At 42.0% G+C, this 16,986-nt stretch overlaps 1 protein-coding gene across 3 annotated transcripts in view; it reads right to left on the bottom strand.

Moving 5' to 3' along the window:
* Positions 1 to 16,986, bottom strand: part of rxraa (retinoid X receptor, alpha a) — a 114,302-nt gene that overhangs the window by 12,653 nt on the left and 84,663 nt on the right. For 2 of the 3 annotated variants that reach the window (XM_080047180.1, XM_080047178.1), the window contains 4 exons: positions 15,061 to 15,240; positions 9,188 to 9,372; positions 2,657 to 2,786; positions 1,005 to 1,137 (listed from right to left, as the gene is read on the bottom strand). In XM_080047180.1, coding sequence (XP_079903306.1) covers positions 1,005 to 1,137; positions 2,657 to 2,786; positions 9,188 to 9,372; positions 15,061 to 15,240 — 628 coding nt within the window. The remainder of the gene's footprint in view (positions 1 to 1,004; positions 1,138 to 2,656; positions 2,787 to 9,187; positions 9,373 to 15,060; positions 15,241 to 16,986) is intronic. The other variant, XM_080047179.1, reaches the window with a different exon arrangement.

Below are 16,986 nucleotides of genomic sequence, written 5' to 3'. Positions count from 1 at the left end.
AAAATGAGGAGATATACAGTGAGCCAAGTTCTGGATCATGTTTTTGGTGAAAATGGCCACCTGATTATAAAAATAAGAGGTGTTAGGTCTGCCGAAGCACTAAGGACAGACAGATAAGTATTGTGCTTTACCTGCAAGAAATATCTCTGCAAAGAACACTAAAAGTGTTGCTCTTTGCCACACATCTGAACACACAACCAAACATATGCACACAGAGACTTTTACTCTGTTTTTTTTTACTAGTTTTGGAACTAGTAATTGATTTCGATTGGTTTGATTTGTTGATTGGTTGTTGTTTATTTTACCTTAAAAATCTATACTTTGTGTTGTGACTTGTTCTGGTTTTCATTGTGTGTTTGTATAATGCTGAAATAAAAGTTTTTTTGCTCTTTTCTGAAATAAATATATATGGGTCGTAATTGACCAGTAACACCATAGATGTTAAAAAGGTCAATAATATTAATATGAAAAAATAAATAAAACAAATTTAGTTAAGAAATGTGTTCTCATACCCCTCAGTAATAATCAGGTAACACAACAACCAAATATTTATTTATATGATTCTCTTGAGGTTCATTTTACAATTTTTTTTGTTGAAATTGAGGCGCATACTGACAAAAAAAAGGCCCAGCCTCCTACACCAAAAATATTAAAAACAATATTTTCATGGATAAGGAAGCCTAACAAGGTAACCAAGAGATGAGAAACAAAAAGGATGATAGATAATTGTTTTTAGTGTTTTTTACAGCTGATTTCAGACACGGGTCGATACCGACCCGCTAACACCATGGATGGTAGCAGAAAGTTAACACAGGAGGAAGGTTAAAAAGGAAGTGGATTTTTCACAATCCACTCATCGAACTTTTCATTTTTAATGATTCATCACTGACCTATAAAACATTACAAAATCATGTATTCATTAGTTACAATTCAATATAATGGTCAAATACGGTTAAACTCTTAAGGTGTATACAAGACAAGTTTAATATTAAAGTGATAGTGACCTGTCAAAGATGGCTCCCACTCCGGCACTATGGGCGCTGTTGCGGTGGACGTGCAGCCCCGTGGCCAACAGGATCCCGTCTTTGATGGATATCGAACGGTGTGAAAAGGACGCGATGAGGAGTTCATTCCAACCTGCGGCAGAGAGAGAGTGAGAGAAGGGTGGAGAGAGGGAGAGAATAAAGAATAAGAAGACGTAAATCCCAGTCTAAAAGTTCACACAACACTCACACACACACTAAATTAAACTGACAAGAGAGAGAGGGGGGGGGGAATTCCGACAAATCAATTAAGCTTGCATTTCTTTCTCTCTCCCGGCACAGGCATCATGTTATTACTGAAGACATTTTGAATCCTGCTTTTATTTTTTTTTAAGAGAGACAAGCGTGTTAAAGGGATGATCTGCGCCTGCCATCACAAATAAAGACAACAGGCTTGACGTGCCAATAGCAAGGGGGGGGGGAGGAGGTTGACACAGTGAAGACACAAGAAGACGCTGGCTTTTGAGTGACAGGGCTCCTTTAACTGTTCTGCCTGGCAACGCTCGCTTAGCCTCTGTTGAGTTGAGTTGGGCATGAGAGAGAGAGAGAGAGAGATAGAGTGAGAGAGAGAGAGAGAGAGCGGCGGATGCTTTTATCTGTGATACAGCAGAACTAAAGCGGTTATTTATAGAAAAACCTGAGAGCCGAGGAAGAGCTCTCCAGAATAATGTCTGTCTCTCTCTCTCTCTGCTTCGCTCAAGTCTCTCCATCGTTGTATGTGCATAGGATAACGAATGATGGGAGGATTCTTTCCCTCTTTTTTTTCAGGGTATTAGGGTGGGTGTGTAATAGCATTTTTTTCTTTTACCCCCTTGAAGGTGGATTGAGATTCTAATGGTGTAATTTGGAGCGACAGGGGAGGCGACAAGGGGCAAGGCGTAGGGACTGGGAGACCCCCATAAGACCATATTGCATGACATGTCAGTGGATGGAAGAGAAGTGACGAGTGATTCACTATGTGTTTTTTTGCATTGCAGTTTAAGTGATGGTGACCTTGGTGGGTCTTACTCCTCCCGTCTCAGTCACATGGCCCACAGAGTTATTCATGGTAATGGCCTGATTCGTCTACACCACTTCAGTTTTGCCTAGATGTTTTCTACTTAGCACAAGCATTATGCAATTCAGTCATGGAGTGTTGCTTTCTATTGCAACAGCATCTGTGTGGGTGATTGTGTGTGTGCAGGTCACACTCAATATGAAAACACTTATTCAGCTAGCTGTGTTTGTTTAAATATAAATGGCTAAAATCAATTAGCCACAAAGCAATATTGTGTGTTTATTTGTATGTTTTGCATTTGATCTACAGTCCTTGTTGCCAGGTGCATCTGTCTCTTTACTTTTTTTTTTCTTTTTCACATATGACTGCATTCATATATCTCACAGAAGGGTTATCATGGAACACATGGGTCATCGTCAGCCATTAAAGCTAAATTGCGTAACTGCCATACTGAGAAACACAGATCAAGTTTTGTGTAGCTGATAGGCTTAATCAACTCCTTTGGCGATGGCAACTGTTACCAATATTCATGTATGTGAATAAAGTTACGCACTATAGCTTTAGCATTGTGATTATTTCTGTATAAGCCAATAAGTCTGACTTTTTCTGGACATACCTGCTCGTAGAAGGATGACCTGGTCGTCCAGTGGCAGCTCAGAGAAGTGTGGGATCCTCTTGGCCCACTCCACTAGAGTAAAGAGCTGCTTGTCCGCTGCCTGGCAGATATTCGTCACAGGGTCGTTGGGCTGCAGGGGGGAAAACACAGACACAAACACACGCAAAACATGGAAGTTAGAAATAAAGCTGTCGGTGCGTAAAATGAAAAATAAATAAAGAATAAAATGAAAAAAAAAGGTGTGATATTTCTGTGTCTCTTCTGGCCCCAGAGCCTGGTGTCAAGTGGAGCCACCTATCAGCACACACACGTTCACGCTTAAACGAGTACTGCTGCTGCGCTATGAATAATATCCTCTAAAGAGCAGCTCGTAGGAAGACAAAACAAACAGTGATTCTGTCACAGCTGGCGGAGGAAATACCTGCAGAGAGCTGCCGGTTGAAAAAAAAAAAAAACGACTTTCACCAAGCAGACTATTTTCTTCTGGGACCTTTTTAGCCGACTCACAAATCAGCCTTTCGGACAGCCAGCGGAGCTCCAGAGGCCTCTCCCGAGACACAGCTGACACTTCAACACATAACAAGCACTTAGGAGCTTAAACGGGACTTTATTACCACACTGTGCAAATGATTGTGCTCAAATATTATTCATATTTACTCTCGGCAAAACACACAATGATGCCCATGTGACTATTTTCAGGGTCGCATTAGTGAGACGGCCGTCCGCTCAAATGCTCTGAACAGTCAAATTGAATCAAAAGCTTATATGAACTCCAGAGTGTACGCTTATTATATTTCCCATGTTTTTCAATACATTTTCAAAAGATGAACCGTCGACATTTCTGAGAAAGAAAAATACATTTTGATTTGGGAGAAATGATCAGGAATAAGCAGTTGTTAGTATTGGACTGGTGCACGTCACGTTACATTGAACATTAAGTGCTCTAAAAGAGGAACGCTGACTCGGTCCAGGTGAACCAATCATTTCATGATTTCCCTTCATTTGATCTACTTAAGCCTGGAGGAGAAATGAGCGTACAAGCCGGAGGGAAGGCTAAAGTGGGATCCTTGCAGCAATATTTTAATGTATGTTATTAAAGGCATGACGCACATGCTTTTCAAAAAAGCCATCCATTCACTTTGGGTATTTTAAAAAAGCGTAAGTACAATCTCATTCGCAGTGGACGTATAGCACAGACAGCATACTGCAGCTGTGTAGGCAAAGTCCATTTCACAGAATGTATTGATTATAAAGAATTTAACTTTTTGGTACAGCTTCCCTGGAATCAAATTAAGCCACACTGATTTCAGAACATGCATTATGGTCCAAAAGCTGTTTTTTTCTGAAAATACTCTAAATATCTAGGCCTGAATTATTAAATTAAAGTTTCTTTCATTTTTTTTCTTGAGCTATAATAGTTTCATATTTAAAGGTGGAGGCAGCGATTCTGGTGAATGCTTCTTTTCAAAAACATTCATTGTCAAAATCAGTGCATATCTCCTCACAATCTACTACATGTACATACTGTGTGTGTGTGTGTGTGTGTGTGTGTGTGTGTGTGTGTGTGTGTGTTGTGCACCTTTAAAATCTGATTACAAATGCAGTTCAGGCCAGCATCTCCACATTCATTCACACAGGAATCCATTGTTGGACATGGAAGTTTTCCCATTGCGATGATGATGATGAGTGCAATTTGAGTGCCAGTAAAAAGACAAAGACTGCTTGTCCTTTACTGTCCTGATACATTAAGTTCTTTGAAACCAGCAGGGACTTTATGAGCAGTGGTGGAATACTAATGCAACACACACACACACACACACACACGCACACACACACACACACACACACACACCTACCACAGTATGACTCGCTTACTAAAATGCAAATCCACCGGGGAAGAAAACAAAAATCCCCCAAAAATTCTGTCAATCTCAGTCGAGTAATTTTCCAAAATCCCAGGGCACTCGATGTGCATGTGTGTGTAAACAAAGGGCTTTGTGCTCGCGCATAATATTTGAAAATCGAGTAAACATCCCCAAAATTCTAAAGTATCCCTGTGTGAACCTCGCACTCCGACGGCTAAACAGTCAGCAGCAACTTCTCCCAAACCGACTTCCTTTTCTCCAAATCCCCCCACCGATCGATGCTAAAAGCTTGGAGGATCGCCACATCAACCGCAGGCCCTCTAGAGAAGATTAGTTCAAGATGAAGGGGGGAAAACACATTCTCCTTTAGTAATACGAGGGCCAAAGACTATATATCCCCTCCCCTACTCTACTCCACTCTACTATATACGGCACGTTCCTTTCCCCACGGTGTGAAACCCGCGCTGACTGCAAGAGTATCACATATGAACAACTCAAAGCAGACACAAAGCCTAGGCTGTGTTTTGAAAACTGAAAAGAAAAAAAATCCCTTCTCTTTTCCTCCTTTAGGGTTAGGAGAGAGAGAAAGAGAGAAAGAGAGAGAGAACAAACACAGGCATCTTATGAATATTTCAGCATGCAATCTCCGTGGGAGACGTGGACGCGGCAGTTTTTTTTTTGTGAGCTTCACTTCCTCTAAAAAAAAAAGAAGAAAATACACAAACATTTTGGTCTAGTTCATTCTAAAAGGGCAGCCCTAGCCAAAAAAACAATGACATACAAAAAAGGGGGTTTGGTGTGTCTGTGTGTGTGTCACGTTTCGAAGCCACCGTACTCTATTACATAAGAAACTCCAAGTCCCAGGGTTCTCGTTAAGACATGGCAAAAGGCCTCATGAATGTTATATGGCTATCTTAGCCGTGTTGACACTGACCTGCTTTCCCTTTTGCCTCTTGTCTGTGCGGATGACAGGGGAGAGAGAGAGAGAGAGAGAGGAGAGCTTACAACGTTCCCCCCACTGCAACAAATCCTGGGGCATCACATTACTGTACTTACTGTTCAAGTGCCGTGGAAAACAAGCGTTCAAGGATGTTAGTAGGCCACAATGGAGGAGCCCGGCGTGACCTATGTGCGAATCACATTAACCTAAGTGTGTCAAAAGGAACTACAAAAAGCCCACCTGGGATTGTATCTCATGACTATACAATGAGAGCTGCTTCTTCTTCCACTACTTTGAAGATTGCGGCTGAAATAAGTAGCAAATATGCAGAAGAAGAAGCTTGGAGGACAAAAACTAACTGAAACTTGGCATAAAAAGTAAGAGAAGAGACATTTGGTTACTGGATTTTAGCCCATTTAACTTTTTTTTTTTTTTAAACATTTGCCACAAACAACACTGTCTACATTCCCAGACAAAATCAATAGGATTTGTAGCCACTCACACACACACTGTGAGACACACACACACACACACACACACCGCCGTCTGCAGCAACCACGGTCAATCTTTTTCAGAGACTTAAGAGAGAAACGCCAGGCTTGCATACCGTCCTATGAAATTTTCATCACTTGAGGAGGAGGAGACGAAAGATTTGCCTTTTACTTTTTCATTATTCTGCTTGAACCAGACGGTACAAGCGTGACAACAGAGTGAGATAGAGAGAAAAAAACGGGTACTTATATACGGATCGGTATGAAAATGAATTACTCAAGTCAGTGGCCCACTTTTTCAGATATTTTCAGAGAAAAATTAATACAAAAATGCTGCCCGTCATCAACTAATTATCCTGTTCGAGGGACAGATAGTGGAGCGGCCATCCAGAAATATAGAGAATGGTAAAAAAAGAGATTACAATATGACTTCTAAACAAGGCCAAATAGACATACCTTACTTTTAAATGCAGCTTTACTTTACACACATGCTTTTACTGTTTTATTAAACTGTTTGTGTAATTTTATGTGAGTCTCATGGTGTTTTTTATGTTGTTTGATCCATAAACTGAAGGCAATCTTCTGTCACCATATGATGAACCATACAGTTTTTTTAATTGAATTGAATTGAGACATAGTCCAGAAGTAAATAAACCCCACATATAGAGAACGATAGCAACATCTCCTCTCCCCTTTTACTTCAGAGAAATCCTCTCCTCGTCTCACTGAGGGCAAGTTACTGACGCCTGTTTAACTCCCGTTCTAGGTCAGCATTGAGATAAACACGCTTCATTCATGTTGGCCAGAGCCAGGCCATTAGACAGTGGAGCCGGCCTATTCATGATGTACGGAGCCACTGTGATCCATTATAGCACGGGGCAGCGACTCTCAATGGGGACCTCACACAGGGGGGCACGGCTGGGGGAACATGGGGAGAAGTTTGCATGCCCATACTCTGCCAACATCCTCTGGTTCCAGTCTGATTAAAGTCAGGTCAGTTCAAAGTTTAAAAGTGTCATTGGTTGCTTACTGTGCTTACTAGTGTACACTTTATAGTTTCGTTTGCCCATTTCTTTTAGATGAGTCTCTTTATTTTTTTTTCAATTAATTTACTCCCATTTTTTCTCCATTTAGATTGCCCAAACCCTTAAGCTCTGCTACTGCTTGTCACTTGATGCAGTGGTGGATGATGCCATCTTTAGTAATTACCTTCTTGTCCTTAAATGCCACCCTATAGCTTCTGCAAATTATCCAAATTGCAGTAGTTACCGGAACCAGGGAGCATTGCAAAAATCACTAGATGCCACCACAACACAACTTTTATTACACACTGTACCTTTTCACATTCCAACAGTTATAACAACTTGAACAGAATCAGAAAGATAGGCAATGTTGTCGGTTGACGAACATTAAAATGAATAACAAACTAAATTCTTTGCCCGGCCCATGTGTAATCAGCTCTGTTTTCCTCTCCTCTGTGCAGCAGTCCTCAAGAAAAGCTCTTCTGGATGTTGGGCACTATAAGCAGTGGGGCATCCAGGGACCCAGCATGGTCTCAGCCCAAACACACTCAGTGCATTAGTATGTCTGAGCTGCCAGCCGCTCCCCCTAGACTTCACCCTCTCTCTCCCTGTGTCAACACTCATCTACTACATTTTCCATCTCCCCCCTCCCCAAAATATAACTCCCATTTACTCACATAACAGCCCTGTGCACATGTCTACCTTTACTTCACAGCACATTTGCCTCCCCCCTGAAGCAGATAGTAAATCCCTACCCCCCCTACCCCTCTAACCCCCCTATTCCTTTGGTACACTCCACTGTTGCATGTATTCCAGCAGCAAGAATTCCTTGAGAAAGCTGCCTAGGCTTTGTAAAGAGAAGCTTTCAGGAACAGTCTGCCTGTTGCATTATTCATCAGTGCCAGTCTCCTCACAGTGTCAAAGACAGGCCCACAGTGCCCAGCTGATACTGAAGGGGATGTAGATGTATGAGGAAGAGCCACAGCTGAGACAAACAGGTAAACAAATGCAGCACTCTAAGACTTACAAGCAAGCAGCCACCGCCAAAGGGACTACACAAGGGAGGACAAATGTTATTCACACACACACACCCCAAAATTCATCAACATCTTTACTGACACATGTAACTTTCTCACTGTCAGCCTCACCGCAAAAACAACCAAAAGAGAAATTAAAATGCATGCCCCCAATTCTAAATCTGCATGACAACTCTAACAAAGCAGTTGGATAATGAGTACTATATTTCCACTGACTGGAGTGTGCAGGCAAACTTTAAAAAGCGTGCTGTTCATAGACTCGGTGATCCAAAGCGAAAAAGAAAAAAAAGAGATACAGGAGTTGGAAAGAAAATTTGAAAAAATCTGTGGACAACATTGGGACGGGTCCAGGAAAAAAAAAGTTTGGAAAGTGTATAAGCCATAAGCCATAAATCTGAAAAACATATCGGTTTTCTCCCTGTGTAGGGTTTTACTGGCAGAAGCATATATAATGCATTACGGTATTACGGCCTAACCTCAGAAACCCTATTCTACACATTAGTATAGAGTATGCTGCATAGGGACACATTTTAAGACTCTAGTTGTAACACACACACACACACACAGGTAAGTTAAGTATGGGTCATTGTATCTGGCCCCATTACCTCAGTGAGCCCTTTAAGAGGCTTTTACACAGAAACAAAGTTAGAATGTATGAAAAATGGTAGAAATAAAGTGGGGGATGTATCATTATTTCCTTTGTGACTGTTGTTTTCAACACAATGCAACATTCGCAATGAGCTGACTAAGGACACATGGTATGAATGTGAGTGTGTGTGTGTGCGTGTTACTTTCTTTATCAAGAGTGTTTTGTTATGCCTACAATTGCCACAGTTAAAAAAGAGAAGCTGTGTTTAAGCTGTATTTATTCATTTTTTTTAACGGAAATGTGTAGTCAGTGTAAGATTATAGTGGGTGAGATTGGAGAATAGTAACCATTCAGTGAAACGCAAACACCTACATATATGAGTAAATATACAGTACAGCTTCCCCAGTAGCCCCCCTAGGATCAATCTAAACAACTCTCCCACTGTGTGTTTGCTTGTGTATATGTATGCGCCTCTGGGTATGAGCATGTCCACAAAGTGATGACTTGTTGCAGTAAATCACACAGTGCGTGAGTGTTTGCCAAAGACATTGTGTTAAAAACATAACAACAAGACAAAAAAGCCTCACCGAGTTGGCTGGCGCTCCCAGGTTGGTCTCGATGTATGTCTCAGTCTTGGGTTCCACGGCCTGCTCTGCCTCCAGTATCTTCTCCACGGGCATGTCCTCGTTGACACAGCTGCTGGACTCCACCTCGCTCTCACACCTCTCCTTTCCCCTCTGGCGCTCCTCCTGAACGGCTGCATGTAACAAAACTGGTTCCGGTCACTACTGCTGTTTTTGGTTTTGTTGCTTTTTATATGTCTTATCAAAATCTCAAATGATTCCAAAAAAAGGGGGAAAAAAAAGATTCAGCGTCGTAAAAAAGCGTATATGGTTTTGATTTTTAGGGAAAAGTGGAGTTGGGGATTTTTTTTAGAGAATGCTTGTTGTCAAAATGACTTGACAAAATCAGTGAATGTCTCCGCACAATCCGCTATCTGTCTGTACTGTGTGTGTGCTGAAAAACAAATCTAGTGTTAATACACTAGCCTATAGGCTCTGTAAACGGGCATGTTGCCAGCTACGGTGGACACCTTTTGGTAACATACTGTTTGTTTGAATACCAGTTTACAGAGCCTAGGCTGTGTATTAACCCTCTGGATTATTTTTTCAGTGCAGACACAGTACAGCCAGGTAGCGGAGTGGAGGAGATATTCAGTTATTTTGACAAAAAGTGATTTTGACAACAAGCATTCTCCAGAATCCTGACTTAATGGGTTCAGGCAGCTGTTTTTTCAGCCAACACATTCTGATAGAGCTGTGCACTAATAACCCAGGCAGGATCTTGTTGATGACGAAAGTAAGTTGTTGACGTCTTAGAAAGGAATGCTTATAAGGCTTTCTGTCTACTGATACAAAAGTATTTAAATTAACATGAGAGCAATAACAACTGTGTACATAACGTGATACTTTGTCAGGGCTGATGTTTTGCACGCTCTTGTTTTTACTCACGACCAAACGTGTATCAATGCTGCTCTGATTCTTCATCTTTCAATGCAATTTGGTCACATTTAGGCAGCAAAATCCTGGTTTTAGCAAGTCATTTTGTCTATGATTTCTACGGAGGCAAAACGACGCCATTGTGCCAATGTGGTGAGGTCATTCAAGCCTTTTCCAAACAAACTTTTTTTTCAAGTGTTCTTGCTCATAGTGCAACACATTGTCTTGTTCGAGATACTGAACACGACTCATTTCTGGAAAAATTGTCAAACAACTGGAACTGCCCTGGTCAATTATGTTTTTCTACTCTGAAGTAAAGAATAAATGATGCCATATGACTTGAGCAGTTCTTGGCCCACAGTTTCTAGTAGTAGTATATGGAACCGCTTTCGACACTGAATCTTTCCCTTTGATTTGAAGCTTAAATTCTCGCAGATTTTGTGAAAACAACATGTCAATACTCTGGTATGCATCAGTAAAACACACGGTTAGTACTTGTCTGTATCTACACAAGTGTACACACAGTACAATATGCATGTTCATGCTTGAGTGTGAGCTTGCTTACCCATCTCGAGTGTGTATGTGTCTGTCTGTGTGAGTGCCTGCCTCATTCAGTGTGTCTATCGGTAAGCCAGTGAATAGTGCATGACCCTGGATACAGTATGCGTGTAAACATATCCAAGATAGTTCAATCATTAATAATTGCTTTGAATGTGGGGATGGAATATATTTGGGACCTTCGACCTGTATTATACACAACGGCAGCGCGGCGGGGAAATGTTCAAGGACTTCTCTCGGCTTGCTTATCAAAGAGGCACGTTTTTCACACGGTGCTCAGTGACAAAACACCTGGCCTCCTTATAAAACTCAAATCATTTAAAGACACATAAATAATGTAGCAGTCGTCAAGTTTTGTTCTTTACGGCCAAGCACGGCAGAACTGCTTTAAATAAAAAAAAAAGAACTGAAAAGAAATCAATGAAGACTTTGTCTCAATGTCCTGTTTGAAAAGAAAAAAAAAAGAAAAAGGTTGAAGCAAAAGCGTTTTGGTTCTGTCGTGTGATTGGCTTGGCAGAGGAGACACAGGAAATGGTTTGTGTGCTGAGCAGACACCGAGACTCACTGCGGCTGAGGCAAGACAAACCGCACCTCCGCCCTCAAGGGAGAATGGAAAAAGGATGCGTGTGTGTGTGTGTGTGTGTGTGTGTTTTGTCGTCTTTTTCATAAAAAAAGGCTATAATTTTACTTAATTCAAGAAAACCACAGAGAAAAGTGCTGTGGCTTTTTTCATAAGTTGCTCCTCCGCACAGGGATTAATAAAAAAATATAAAAAAAAGTTTTGGGACGTAACGTGCTGAATGATAAGGGGCTTTTGGAAATCCATCGTCAGCATGCGAGCTCATAATACACACCTGGAGAGCTGTCACACACACACACACACACACACACACACACACACACACACACACACACACACACACACACACACACACACACACACACACACACACACACACACGCACGCACGCACGCACGCACGCACGCACGCACGCACGCACGCACGCACGCACGCACGCACGCACGCGCACGCACACACACGCACACACACACACACGGAGGGTTTTGCAGGATGATCTGTCTTACGTTTCCACCCCTACTCTGGTTTCTATTCCAAGTCCTGAATCCTATAGGCCGTGGTCTTGTTGGATTGGGTGTGTGCGGGGGGGGGGAGTTGTTAGAGGAGGAGAGAGGGGGAAAGGGGCCCCATTTTAGAGGAACTGCTGTCTGGCTATGGAGGTCAGCCCAAGGGTAGAATACTTGTATTGGAGTCAGCGAGAGGTGAGGAGGGCTGAAATCATGTTAGCTTTATTCTACCCCCCCCCCCCACTCCCCCCTTTACTCCTCTCCTCTGCTCTCCTGACTGGGAGAAGCATAAATTCATTTAATCCTGTTTTTCTGTGGATTCGCTTAGCCTGTTGGGCTACCGCTGCCTTGTTCTCTAACCACGGCCCTTAGGGTAAGAGGGGGAGGCTTAGGCTTGCGCTGCGAGTGAGGCAAAAAAAAGGCAGTAAATGATAATATCCTTGAAAGGAGTAAAATAGCCCATACAATGATATAAATAAAAGTGAGAGGGAGAGAGGGAGAGGGGGAGAGGGGAGGCCAAGTACAGGGCACGACAAATTGGGGCTTGAATAGAATAGCCTTCAAAATGCATTTATCCAACAAAAACAAAAAAAAACATGTATCCGTCTATGTTCACGCAGCTTTTAACATTAAAGCTACATACATACACTCACACACACACACGCACCTGAACCCAAAACACACCTGGTCAACACCTTTTTGATCTCAGCTCCCCTGGCTGGACCCATGCATCCATTGCTCAGTGAGACTGTGTATCTGTATTGTGAAACCGCGGTGACCATGATGGTGAGAGGCAGCGATTGATTTGTCCAATGTGCGAAAGAGTGCCTAACAGCCACTGCTGAGAGCGCTAATATCATTTTAACACTCTCGTGGAGTGTTAGAATTCACACCTGACCGCCCTGATATTTACCCTCCCTCCTAGCAACATCCATACGAGTCTTCCCTTGGTCTGATCGGCTCTGTAATATCTCCTCTGTGGTGTTTTTTTTTTATTTGTACCACAATCACAGCAGGCATTTACCAACTCAGTGTTTACAAGTCAGCGTCACTTTTTAAAGAGACCGGAGAGCGTTTAAATGCAGCAGCACCGCACAATAACACATCGTTTTAAAATCAACACTGTCGGTTCCTCAAGAGCCAGGCTCGTTTATTGAGAGAGAAGGAAGTGGATGCAATCAATCATGTGATCCATTAAAGGGGGAATGTCTTTGTGTGAATGCCTTAAGTCTTATATATACACACTCAGCTCAAGGCCCAGTAAATTAAATCCTTTATGATTTTCTTGTTTTCTTCGAGATTTTGCTCGAGCGAGAGACCTTAGATTTTGTTAACGGATGTGTCTGACGGACTCGTGATAATGTCACGCCATGCGCCTCATGTGATCACGATGATGAGAGCTGTGTGTTCACTTCAACAAGCTGAAAAACACTGAAGGAAATGTGTAAAGGAAGATATGACAACCTACAAAGCACTTTTTAATTATGATTTGAATAGTTTTGTTCTGTTTAGGATTGTTTTAGACAATGGCTATATCGTTATTTAACTTTTTCCTAACCTGTGATCGGTCAAAGGCACTTATGCGGCATATATAAGAAGGCACATTCATTACTGATTGACATACCACAACATCTGGTGCAGATTTGGCCTGGCCATACAGTTCAGTTGGTTGCTGGTTTAAACAGTTGTGTTTAGTTCCGCACAAAACTAGGCCTATGCATAGGTTACTTGATATACAAATATAGAATTGTGTCATTCCTTTAGTGATGAAATGAAGCCCTTTCCTATCCACATTAGGACTATATTGTATCCGACTCTTAAACGTTCAAGTATGCCTTTAAGTGGTCAGGAATTCAAAGTGAATGTCCAGTTGTATTTTTTGTAATTGTTTAGGGGGCAGACCATACATAAATAGCAAAAAGCCTTGCATCTCTACTCTATAAATGCCTGTTTGAATTAAATTATATAAACCACATTTAAATGGAACACTGGAAATATGATTTGAAAGCAGTGAACGTTTGATTCACAGTCTGTCCTCCACAACTCCATGTTGTGTGTATGTGGCCCCACCATGACTGATTTAATCTCTGCATTCATTGGGGAGAAGAGCAGGAGCATGATGCACATTCCATCCTCTTGCCTCTAATTTGAGGAGTGTGGTGCACGTTTTTAACTGACCCCATGCAATTACGAGACATTATCCAATTGGGAGTACTGTGATTGAATCTTGTGCGTTGAGTGTCCTGCAAAATAACAGTTTGTGTTTGTGAACGCAATAACTAGGTAGACTGTGCCGTCCATACAAATCACCAGGAGCAACACAAGAGGAACAGAGGATACGAAGGAGGCAGGAATTCACACAGCACTATCTCCGGTCTCCGTTATTTCTCCTTGTGTGCAGATGTCTGTTCCAACAAACCCTTACTGTGTTTCATCATGCAGCAATATGGCAAGAGCTTAATGTGTTATTTCCCCTAAAAGAAGTGAGTAATGTCTAACATTTCAAAATAAAACAGAGCCTATGAAGGCAATGTACAGCATGGTGCTACATGATGCTCCTGTAGTGTTACATAGCGGCAGTAGGGAAAAGTTGCTTAACAAAGCAAGCAAAAATGGACATCTTCTAAACTTGATGTTGTATGTAAGTGCAATCTTAAATCAAACAAAATCCAATGATATTATTATTAATATTATCATTATAAAGTAGTAGGTTTGTAACTAATGGTTTTACTAATGGGCAGCGACGTATTCTGCTCTCACGTCAAAACTCATCGTACTATTTAAAGTTATGTGTATAATTCTACGGCCAGGTTACGTTTGAGGCAGGGACTGGACGGCATTACATGAATGAACTTGAAGTCACAGTGAGTATGCTGACATCTTCTTAGAAGATGTGTTACTTGGAACACAACCAAAATCACATTAGTTTGGAGTATATTGCCAAATTAGGTCAGTCTGGATTCTCCCAAAATTGGCAGTAAACGACGGCGGACAGTAAAGTTGTTTAAAACGGACGACGTGACAATGTATCTGACCATATTAGCTTATGTTATAAAGGCTGCCTATATGTGTGCTCAAGTCTGGCTGTGTGTGTGTGTGTGTGTGTGTGTGTGTGTGTTTCCTTGTGTGCGTTTGTTTTCTAGTCACAATAATACCACCATCTATGAATCACATGCACTATAACACTGCTTCCTCATTTCCGAGAACAGGGCCCTTTGTTGTGTGTAGTTGTGTGTCTACATGTGTGTCTATGTGGATTAGTAGAGGTGTGAAGGGGTGGGTAAGTGGGACTTTGTCCTCAACGGTATGTGCTGTACCTTCTCTCTTCATGCCCATGGCTAAACACTTCTGGTAGCGGCAGTACTGGCAGCGGTTCCTCTGGCGCTTGTCTATCACACAGTCCTTGTTGTCGCGACAGGTGTAAGACAGGTCCTTACGCACCGTCCTCTTGAAGAAGCCTTTGCAGCCCTCGCAGCTGTACACGCCATAGTGTTTCCCTGCGGAGAGAAGGAGAGAGACCGAGAGAGTTTGTATACTGCATTTTATATATAGAGTATGTACTCCTTTTCTGATGAATAGTGTTCCAGTGTCTTTCCATCTATTTGACACATTAGGGTTGTCAGTGTGGTGACAGCATGATGTCGCCAGAAGCATCCGTCGCTGTCAGTCGCTCTTCTTGTTTGCTGTTGAGTGTAGTAACACCTCTCCAATCACCAGAACAGCACACTGATCATGGCGTGCACTGCAACTTTAAATGTGGATTCAGTGATTCTGGAGAACTGATTGTTTTCAAAATCACTTTTTGTCATAATTAGTGAATGTCTCCCTACAATCAGCTACTTGTCAGTACAGTATATGCGCTGGAAAAGAAATCTGGTGTTAATACACAGCCTAGGCTCTGTAAACGGGTATGTAAACAAAAGGTGGCCCACTGTAGCTAACATGCCTGTTTACAGAGTTAACAGTATTTTCAGCACACACACACACAGTACTGACAGCTAGTTGATCGTGAGGAGGTATTCACTGATTTTTGACAACAAGCGTTCTCCAGATTGCTGACCCCACCTTTAATAGCCTGGATTTTCTATAGAACTGAGAACAAAACCCTCAACAGTCTGAGATAACATACTAACACATACTGTACACAGGCACGCAGGAACCATCTTCTAATGGTAGAAAAAGAGCAATTTGTGATCAAAGCCCTATCAACGTGAACATACTGTGTGTTTGGGAGGTCACGCTGAAGTGGCTATAGGGAAGAAATAGAGAGGCCTTAAGTGAAGGTAAACTGCAGGGGGCCTCCTGGATTCACGTTACGCTGCTGTCTCACGCTGTTCTCAAACGGCCCCTTTGTGTTATTTATGACGGATGAAGTCCATTTGCATTCTCCAGTGTTGTTGCTCAAACTGTTTCTTTGTTGCTTCGTCTGGGCCAGGTCAGACCACCAGAGAAGATAAATAAAGCCTCCGAGCGCAGTGAGATGAAGCATGACTCCACTGGAAAACTGTTGTTTTGATTTGTCCCCTTGTGTCCGATGACGCAGGATGACACTAAATATGTCCATTCAATTACATACCCCAGCCTCAACCCCAAAGGCTCAAACATTTTTCAGAGTTAACCACTGAAAGAAAGAAAAAAAATACAACAACATTTAATTTCAACACAGGGTTATTTGTTGACCGTGTGAAAGAAAATAATACAGACGAATTTGCGAAGACGGCTGCTGTACTGTATATGAGTTATTAGCCTTGAGCTCAAAGTTAGCACTGAGTGAGCATGTGCTCTGTCAAGGGCCACAATATGTCCAAGAAATAACACTGATAATGGTTTTTATGCGATTATGAATGAACTTTAGCTACACAAATACGTATGTGTGACAAGATATAGTATGCAGCCATGTTCAGCCATGCTACCACATGAGAGCAGTGTAAGCAGGGTTTAGATGTAGCGATTACTTTTTAAAGATAATGCAGGTCCTATCTTGCAGGTTTTGAACCACCTGCATCACTCATAAATATATTTGGATGTGAAAGTGATCTTCAAAAAGGTCCGAAATGTGATCGCCCTGTCATTCATACAGTCGTCAGTTCCCACAGAAGTATTGACATGAGACTCTGTTATCATGTATCAACACATTAGCCCCACCCCCCCTCCCCCCCGAGGTCTGTAGAATGTATCTTAACAGTCCTATCTGAAGGCCTCCAAGCTGAGATGTAGCAGTATTTCTTGCACTTGCACTGCTA

This window comes from Ammodytes marinus (assembly GCF_949987685.1).
Source record: "Ammodytes marinus genome assembly, chromosome: 18".
In the NCBI taxonomy this organism is placed as follows: Eukaryota; Metazoa; Chordata; class Actinopteri; order Uranoscopiformes; family Ammodytidae; genus Ammodytes; species Ammodytes marinus.
This window is presented reverse-complemented; position numbering and strand designations above follow the sequence as displayed.